Raw genomic sequence first — 9,809 nt, 5'->3', positions numbered from 1 at the left:
ATAATTTATTTTATTGTTTGTAATGTAATGTAAAATGTTAAAAAGCATGTTAATAAAATAAATGGCCGGTATGTGCATAAAACTATTAATAGGCTGTATATTATTTTACATTTTAACTGATTATTAAAATAATGACATTTACATATAGCATATACTTAAAATCTACATAGTCTATCACAATATTTCATATTTCCCTTTCCAAACGAGTGAAATCATTTTAAAATATTGATATCAATGTTTAATGTATTGTCTTTAAAGGTTTGTATTTTGGCGTGATGTACTTCCGGTTTTACGTCAACCGTTTACTACGCCTTTTTGCTGATCTACAGATAATGCGAACAGAACGCACGTGACACAATATGGCCTCTAGATCAGCGAACGTCCACAGAGTCGTGTCGATGTCGCACACTGTCGCGCTTCAGTTCAGTTAACGGCGTTCACACTGAAAGCAGGTGGATTCTGTGTGTATGTGGAACAACAGCTTCGGAAGGAAACTACATCGCTGTGTAAAAAGATAAGTGTAAAGCGGTGTGAAAGTGAGAGGAGTCGCTGAGTGAGTGAGTGAGTGAGTGTGTGTGTTGTGAGTGTGTGAGTGAGAGACGCTGAATCAGCAGCACCCACTCCCTCGTGTCCCGGGCTCCCGTTTTAGCGATGCTGTTGACGGTGTTCTGCGCGCTGAGGGACCGCGGGGAGACCACCTTCGCCCTCGAGGTCTCTCCGGAGCTGGAACTCAGGGACTTTTTGGCTCTTTGTGAGCTTGAATCAGGAATACCCGCAGGAGAGATCCAGGTGAGCCGTGCTTAAGAGTAACTAAAGTGAAGGCAGTGAAAGCGGCGGTTTAGCCGGACAGCTAGCTGCGGCTCGGTAGTTTATCCACAGCGGAGAGTCAGGGCTATTAATAGTGCTGAAGTCTCTGGCTCTGGTTTAAAGTCCCTTTTAACGTCGTAAAAAAGGAGGAAGATGGTGTGGGATCTGGATCTCTGTCTATTTGGCTGGGTGTGCCGCTCCACCAGCATGCTAGTTAGCCTGGAGTCCTGGTCCATGAGTTGAGCTGAAGAACCTGGACCTCATTCACATGAGCGATTTGTATAGTAAACAGCTGAGGGGTTGCAGGTGTGTGATATGGAACCAGTCCGTCTAAAAGGTGATCAGAAACGTGCTCGTCATATGGGAAGGGAAAGTGCGATGTTTTGCTGCATGTCTGATCTCTTTCCCGGTTTACTTTCGGTTTGCTTTGCTATGTGAAGAAACCAGCTCAGAGACTGTGTCCTGCTTGAGAAAACATCTAACTCCAAAGTCGTTTGTTTTTCCCTGCAGATCTCCCATGCAGAGCAGCCTCTTAAAGACCTCACCCGAGCCCTGGGGAATTTCGGCCTGAAGGATGGAGACGTGGTGGTGTTGAGACAGGCTGAGAGAAGGCCAGCACCTCAACCATCCTTCCCAGGTACACCTCCAATCTATTTATCGTTGGAGGAGTTCAACCAAACTAATAACATTTTTATTGATTGAGGATTTAAAGAGAAAATCCGCTCGAAGCTTAGGAGACTCTTACTTCCTCTTTACCAGAGAACAATAGTATGTAGTCTGTTTAGTCCTCTCACCTCAACAACACCAGGTTCTGAAGCTTCAGATTTCATCCTTTCAGCACCATCTCCTCATGCTGGACTTCTTGTAGTTCCCTCACTAGCTGAGCCCCTGCTTAACAGCTGTTTTAAGCTATGATGCGTCTTTAATACTTAGTGTGGATTCCTCTAACACTGAACATCACTAGAAGATGATGAGGGAGAAATAGCTGCTCTCTGGATTTAAGGAGCTAACAGTGACAATTTCTTCCTCAATTTGAGCATGTTAGCCTGTCAGCTCACTGTTGCTGTCGCCTAGAAATAATGTAAACAAACGACATAACTAGAATACACCCCCGACCAACATATCAGCACCAGAACCACAAAGCAATGTATAAATTTTTCGTTAATTTTATGGCACTATTTTATGGCGTGTTTGGTGAAACTTCTTGATTATAGATATAATGTGTGTGTGTGTGTGAGTGAGAGAGAGAGAGAGTGTATATATTATTATATCCTGATATCATGTGACAGCATTGGACATGGCTTTTGGAATATTATTTTCCCAGGTCTGCCCCGCATTGATTTTAGCTCTATCTCGGTTCCTGGCACTTCCTCGAACCATCGTTCCACCACACAGGCTCAAAATCCCAGGGCTGACCAAACACCCCTTGCTACTTCCCCTGAGCTTTCTCCTCAAGGACTGGACAATCCTGCCCTGCTGCGCGATATGTTGCTCGCCAATCCACATGAGCTGTCGCTGCTGAAGGAACGTAACCCGCCCCTGGCTGAGGCCTTGTTGAGCGGCGACCTTGGTGAGTACAGATGATTACAGAGAGCGGATTACAACTTCAGTCATTGTGGTCAGTGATTTTGTTTTGTTTTTTTGTGGGTGATTTTTACTTTGTCTCTCTCAGAGCGCTTCACGAAAGTGCTGCAGGAGCAGCAGCATGACCGAGCCAAAAGAGAGCAGGAGCGAATCAGACTTCTTACTTCTGACCCCTTTGACCTGGAGGCTCAGGCCAAGATTGAGGAGGAGATCAGGTACAGCATTGTTATTAGGTTTACGTGTTGTGTCTTGGCAAATCTTTCATAAATCTAACAAAGTGGATGTGGTCCCAGATGATCAGAGAAATCAAAGTCAAAGGGTTGTGATGCCAGAAAATGATCAGATAAACACCGTAGTTGTCTAATCTATAAGCTCATACTGTGTTGTAAACTGAAAACATCCACACACTGCGAAAGCGTGGTATAATACCGGTGCTACATTTTGAACATGTATACAGAGATGTAATTTACACACTATTATGTAAAATGTATGTTGGTTGAGATGAAATGTTTAAAAAAACATAAAGGGGATAATGTGTGGTTTATAGTGTTCGGTGTACCCAGTGTGTTTTAGTTTACGAAAATGCAGTGTCCTGAATTGAATTGAACTGGTTTGTACCGTGAATAAAATGCATATTTGTGGTGTGAGCAAACATGGTCAGTAAGTCTGAGGTATATTGTATGTTCTCAGGCAACATAATATTGAAGAAAACATGACCATTGCAATGGAAGAGGCACCTGAGAGTTTTGGCCAAGTGGTTATGCTCTACATCAACTGCAAGGTTAATGGACACCCAGTGAAAGCCTTTGTTGATTCAGGTAAATTAGTAATCGGTTATCCATGATGAATGATGATGAGTCTTTAACTCTGCTTTCACTCTACCAAGCAACAAAGTCATTTAAAGTTTGCCAGTTTCAGACGTTTTTTTTTCTCTTTCCAGCTCTGATATGACCTAGTAGTAGACAAAAGACAAACGTATTGCTGTGAAGGCCACATACAGCATAACAAAATGTCACTTAAAAGCAAGACTGCAGGATTGATTCTAAACATCTGCTGTTTAAGTAGATTATACCGTATTGCTGTGCTTTGCTTAATAGTGTCAGTAGAATATATTGATAATCCCATTATAACGGGACTGTCATTTTCTCATCTCAGGAGCCCAGATGACCATCATGAGTCAAGCCTGTGCAGAGCGTTGCAACATCATGCGGCTGGTAGACCGTCGCTGGGCAGGGATTGCTAAGGGCGTTGGCACACAAAAGATCATTGGCAGAGTACATTTGGGTATGGCTTAGGCTCAAGAGATGTGTATATTTGTTATAAGATGCTTCCTCAAGCAGGCCCAGGTTTTTAATGTTCCTGTAAATGGCAGGAAAAATCTGACCTTGTTTCCTGTCATAAATGTATTTATAGAAGTAAAATGTGGATTTTAACACCACAGACTTGTTTTCCCTCTAAAAATGTTCCACTGAAATACCCTTCTTTTGATTAAATATGAAATAAATATATATATATATATATATATATATATATATATATATATATATATATATATATATATATATATATATATACACTTTTTATTTATAGCATTTGCACTTAAAATGAAATGTAATTAAGGGTGTACTGCAGTTTATTAAGCAGAATGATTTTAGTTAAATGTTTTATACACTACATTCTGTTCTTTGTTTTGTTTATTTTCCTGCAAGTACATTAAGGTTTATATTGGCTTTTGTGATCTGTGTACTCCAGCTCAGGTACAGATTGAAGGGGACTTCCTGCCGTGTTCCTTCTCCATTTTGGAAGATCAGCCTATGGACATGTTGCTAGGACTTGACATGCTGAAGAGACACCAGGTCTTGCTTTCAAACTCAGGAATGTAATTAAAGGGGAACGAAAGTGCTACTTACATTGCACTGACTCCAGTAATACGAGTTTACATAGATCATGTTCTGACTTGATCACATCTCCCTTTTCATTGCTAATGGTCTTTTACATGATCCCCATTATTTTTGAAGCCATGTCATGACTCCTACATGAGTCCAGAACCTTTTGTGCGACTAAAAATGAAGTAGACAAGCTAGCTATGCTAAAGGATAGTTGCATGATTTCGATGTTCTTCAGCTGCCTTTAATAAAGCATCACAAACCTGCTTAAAAAATATAACCGCTTAGAGAAATAACTTGGCTGATCAGGTCTGGATGATTGGATTACACATGTAATACAACTTTTTTAGGTTAGTAATTTAGTGTTTATTTTCCCCTGTCTGGATGTTTTTTCCAGTGCTCTATTGACCTTAAGAAGAGTGTGCTGCTTATTGGGACAACAGGGACAGAGACACGTTTCCTTCCTGAAGGTGAGCTGCCAGACTGTGCCAGACTGGCGTACGGGCCAGAAGCGCGAGAGGACACCCGACCAGAGGATATCGCAGACCAAGAGCTTGCAGAGGCATTACAAAGATCCATACAGGATGGCGGTGAGCTGCATGCATAGAATTCTGTACACTGAACTAGACTGATTAGTGAATAAAAAATTAGATGCAGTATAGTGCAGAAAAGTGCATCGTTTTAAATAGAGAAATATAGTATACAAATTTTACACATTTTATTGATCATGTGAAACAGAATTGAAGGCATTGCATTTGTTTATTTAATTGCATTCAGTTTTGTTTTGACATTTAATAAATATTATAGTAAGAATTTAGTGAACACTTGGGAATATGGGATACTGAGCCGTCCACAATTATCGTCCCCCTTCATAAAAAAAATTCACAAGATGCATATACTTTTAGGACTATTATCAACATAAAGAGATGGATAGTTATTGACCTGCACAAATACATGAACATTTAATAATATGTTTAAAAACAATGAAGGCTACAAGAGAACATCTGAAACATTGTTAGTTGTCCTCAGATTAGACATCAATTTTGAAAACTAAATGTTTAGGTCATGCACATTATTAACATGATTGGTGACAAAAGGCCAATTGATACACACTTTAAATAATGGTGTTGGATCAGCAGTGATTTGAGGCTGTAATCCCCACTGGAGACCCTGTGGATTGAACTAAAAACAGGAAGTTGACATGCACAAACCTAACATTACAAACATTTTAAAATGTTGTTCTGGTTTGCAGGCATGACAAAATATTAATTTCACATGTGCTTATAATAATAAAAAGTAATTGATAAGAAGGTTGTAGTTTGGCTGTGGTTTTCAGCTCAAAAGAACACCTACATAATATTTTTATATTAATTAACTTTTCTGGTTAAATGAAGGGTCTCTATAATTCTGGAGGGCATTATAGGTCCAGTTAAAGTAGTAATAGTTTGCAAATTTATTTATAAGGTTTATCAGGAACGGATTAAGAACAGCTTGTGGCGATTTGGTGATTTATGAAGCATGTTGTGGATTGTTTGCTGTGCAACAATTGTAATGTTACCTAGCTCACCAAGTGATGTACAGTGTACAATGTAATTATTCTCACAGTGCTACTACTAAAACCATGACATTGACAAATGAAGACATTGTGGGCTTGTAGATTTTTTCTTTGTTTTATATTGGCACCATAACATGAAATTAATATTCTGCTGCATGTCTGCGTAATCCCTGCCTCAACTACAATATTAGTTGATTTCAAGATGACATTGTAACTACTAAAACATGTTTACCTTGAGAAAAACGTGTGTAAAAGATACTTGGGATCACACTGTACATGCACTAAAGATTTTACTCAACAACTTTTTTCTCTCTCTCTCTCTATCTCTTGATCTCCTTTCTCCCTCTGGATGTGTGTGATTCCTAAATTTTGGCCTCCCGTTGCATGCCGTGTGTGGTGTGTGCTAACCATGTGCAGGGCAACACTGATGCATTGGACAGACAGCTGAACAGGGCCCTGCTTACCCAGGTACAAAAGCCACACATGGCTAAAGGATCTCTTAATATTTAAATTTTGGAAAAAAAATGTATAAACTCTAATTACTAAGCAAGAAAGGTTTAACTCATTAAATGAAGTAGAAACTTTATATAACCATGGATAGGGTTATAGAGGCAAAATTCTATGAAGGTCATTGTTTTTTTTTTTTTGGGGGTAATATATGTTTTTATCTGCAGAATTCAGCTAGTTTTATTTAATGCTATGCAGCATACTTACACAATTTACATTTTTGTATCTAACTTCTGAACAAAACAGAAATTTACCAAAAAAACCAAGATTTTAAAGAATAAGAGTAATAGCTGTATTCTACAGTATATAGGCATGTGCAAGAATCCTTGAGTGCCAAGTGTCACTTAATAAAATTTAACGCATGCCTGTTTACAATTCCATGCATGATTTGCAATGTATGTTAACTCTTTTGCATGTTTTTACTGTGTTGTAATTAAATGCATACATAATTCAAGTTTTGCCTTTCTCGCTAGAAATTGCAGATGGAAAAACTACCTCACCAGAGTCCCCGCCACTCGAGTTTCCCCAACCTGTTCATACAAGTCCTAGTCGAAGTTTTACATTAGACCGCTCCAGATCTGCTCCAGCCTCCATTAGCCAGAGCCTGTCATCAGAGGCATCATTCAGTCCATCTCAAACCCAGGGAGAAATAAAGTCACCACCATCTGACACCCAGGGCACGAGTGAACACAACCCAACATCTGCCTCATCCCTGCCTTTAGTAGTGGAAGAATATGCTCAAAATCCTTCCCACATGCAGGTTGATGATTTCCAACCTCAGTCAACAGGATCACCCATTCTCCCTGCTCAGGAACCATTTTCTAGTACTGTGTCAAATGACGATGAAGGGAATCAATTTATACTTTGCAGGAAGTCCATGGTAGATTTGGATGCAGGGGAAGGCTTAGAGGAAATAGAAGAACCTGATTCCCAGACTGACTCCCAGAATGATGTTTGCCTTCAGGAAGTAGATACTGCAGATTCTCCTGATCCAGAAGCTATCAGAGTTCAAATATCTGATAACTTCCCAGAAAAAGATCAAGGCAACATAATGAATGTTGTAAATGGTCAAACAGATCAGCTTTCAGAGTTTACGAATCACCACACCCTTACAGGTCCATCTAGTTCATCTAAAGACTCTCTTGTCGACTTAGAATCCGAGATGAATATGGAAACTAGCCTTGTTTCAAACAGTGAAATGACTTCAGAAAGGGACCAGTCAGAAAGCAACAATACCCCTTCTCTGGCTCAAGCCCTGAAGGAACTTCATAAGCTTTTAATGTCCAACAATAATGCTCAGGCTTCTGCCCGGAGCCCTCTACCTGACACCTCAATGCCAGACACTGATGAAGTTGACCATAACCCAACAAGAAAGGATTATGCAAGTGCTGGCCCAAATGTTATTTCATCATCTCATACTGCCATGACCAACAAAACAACATTTGCCAAATCTGAATATGATGCTCTAGAAGAGGATGGTACCTTTGAAGGATTGGCAGTAAGATCTAAAATACAAGAAGGCAATCATTCTGATGGGTTTGCAAATATTGAGGAAGACATGACAAGGATTCCTGAAGGAAATCAGGTGGATGATAGTGGGGAAGATCTTATGTTGGAGCCAGAGGAAGCCCCTCCAGCTGAACCATCCCAATCCCAACAGCAACCATTGTCTGTAGCAGTTGGCTCCTCGGCAGGCAGTTCCAACCTTGTGCCTGTAGAATCCTCTTATCCATCAGTACAAAGTCCTGGCTTGGCTCTTCTCCCTCTTTTAGACTCCATCCAGCCTTCCACACTAACATTATTGGGACAATACCCTGTAGAGCACATTGAGAGGATCCAAGCAGCAGGGTTCTCGTCTCATGAGGCAGCTGAAGCACTCGAACAGGCTGAAGGCAGTGTGGAACTTGCCCTACTGGTGCTGCTCGCCAGGAAGATCACTGTGCCCACTTAGACCCATTACAGACTTATTTGCCACATAATTTGGATTCTGTGCTCTTTCTTTTTGTTGCCCTTTTTCCCCTTTATTTGTGCATAGTTAATGTATTGTTTTAAATCAGTTTATATGTTCCCATATCAATAGCAAGCTTTTTGAAGGAAATGTTTAGGCAATTTGCACAAAGTAAAGCCTGAAATTTCTTTCCCACCTCCTTTAAATGGTTTCCAAATATTGAGGGTTACTGCTTTTAAATGCTGTCTGGTTTAAGTTGATTTGCATATTGCTATTGATGGTTACTTGTATGTAACTTGTTCGTTTGACATGCAGAGACATGAGTTTTATCTCGGATGACAATGCCTTTAATTGAGTGGCTGTATAACTCAGCAGTGAATGGTGTTTTAAATTGAATAGTTTTATCTCTCTCTCTTTTTTTTTTTTTTTTTTTTAATTCTCAAACTACTGAGGATAACTATACCTTGCTCTTTAAATAAATTTTGGAATTAAAATTGGGTGGTTCTTGAATATGAAAAAGCAGTTAGTAAAACAATTTTAAGGTTGCTGTTTTATGAAAACACACAGACTGGTCCCCAGTGGCATGTTAAGCTTAAGCCTAGATTTTAAAAAAAAATTGCCGGTGAATCATCATGATGTGTGTCCCAAGTTAGAACATACAAATACATACCAACTTAACCCATATCTGTGAGGCCAGTGTAGATGGAACTCCTTTGCTGAATTTGCAATAATTACCAAATACTGTATCTTTTATTTCTCTCAGATTTTATGCTCATTTTATAATCACCAATTCTGTTAAACTTGACCATTGTGTTTTATCATGTTTGAAATGGTTGCCTTCAGCTTTTTTAAAACATATACAAGCCCCAAAGCTTATTAGTGTTAAAAACAATCTTCACCAGTATTTTTTTTAGCTTTTTTCAGTCAGAAAGAGATTTTTTTGTGTGTAACAAATGGGAAATTAATAGTTGTGGGAGGACGAGATGTAATACCCGGTGGTCAGGAAACTTCTGCGAGTCATATTTCATTACCATTTGTCTATGTTTTACTTTTCAGGGATTTTGCAATAGTCTTTTTTGATGACACTTATTGTTGATATGAAACATGATCTTAGCATAGTTTGGTGTGAAACTATTCAATGATCAGAAAAGTACAATTAATTGGACGGGGACTGGAGGCCTGTTTGGATTTTAGTTTTTGTGCTTTGGTCATCAGCGCACATGATTACATGACATATGCTGATTTGTGTACGATTCAATCAATTCTCCCACCTTGTTTGTTTGTTTTTTTCCTTCTCCATGACTTTGATCATGTTTGGTGGAAATCCAAGCTGCTCTGTCTAGCTGTCTGAGTGTATAACCTTTGACATTTTATAAGGTAGTGTCTGACTCAGCTGTCTTTACTGTTTGGATCATTTCCTTTCAACTTGTATACAATTAAAAAAAATAAAACAATTAAAGAAAAATGTGTTTCTTTATAACCTCGAAGTGTGTTTCATTGCATAATAGGAGACAATAAAGTC

General features: G+C 39.2%; 1 protein-coding gene across 1 annotated transcript; it reads left to right on the top strand.

Moving 5' to 3' along the window:
• The first annotated feature begins 346 nt into the window (after positions 1–346).
• Positions 347–9,767, top strand: ddi2 (DNA-damage inducible protein 2). Its single transcript, XM_046873310.1, has 10 exons — positions 347–789; positions 1,318–1,444; positions 2,132–2,377; positions 2,480–2,606; positions 3,082–3,209; positions 3,547–3,675; positions 4,144–4,247; positions 4,675–4,867; positions 6,250–6,300; positions 6,813–9,767. The coding sequence occupies exons 1-9, from the start codon at positions 652–654 to the stop codon at positions 6,258–6,260; spliced, it is 1,203 nt and encodes a 400-aa protein (XP_046729266.1). The 5' UTR covers positions 347–651; the 3' UTR covers positions 6,261–6,300; positions 6,813–9,767.
• The last annotated feature ends 42 nt before the right edge of the window (positions 9,768–9,809 follow it).

This window comes from Silurus meridionalis, chromosome 1 (assembly GCF_014805685.1).
Source record: "Silurus meridionalis isolate SWU-2019-XX chromosome 1, ASM1480568v1, whole genome shotgun sequence".
Classification (NCBI taxonomy): domain Eukaryota; kingdom Metazoa; phylum Chordata; class Actinopteri; order Siluriformes; family Siluridae; genus Silurus; species Silurus meridionalis.
This window is presented reverse-complemented; position numbering and strand designations above follow the sequence as displayed.

Excerpts from the sequence above, each read along its gene's own strand:
- ddi2 (XM_046873310.1), top strand. The coding sequence starts at position 652 with ATGCTGTTGACGGTGTTCTGCGCGCTGAGGGACCGCGGGGAGACCACC. Across the intron at positions 1,445-2,131 it reads ACCTCAACCATCCTTCCCAG|GTCTGCCCCGCATTGATTTT; the intron begins GTACACCTCCAA and ends TTATTTTCCCAG. Across the intron at positions 3,210-3,546 it reads GAAAGCCTTTGTTGATTCAG|GAGCCCAGATGACCATCATG; the intron begins GTAAATTAGTAA and ends TTCTCATCTCAG.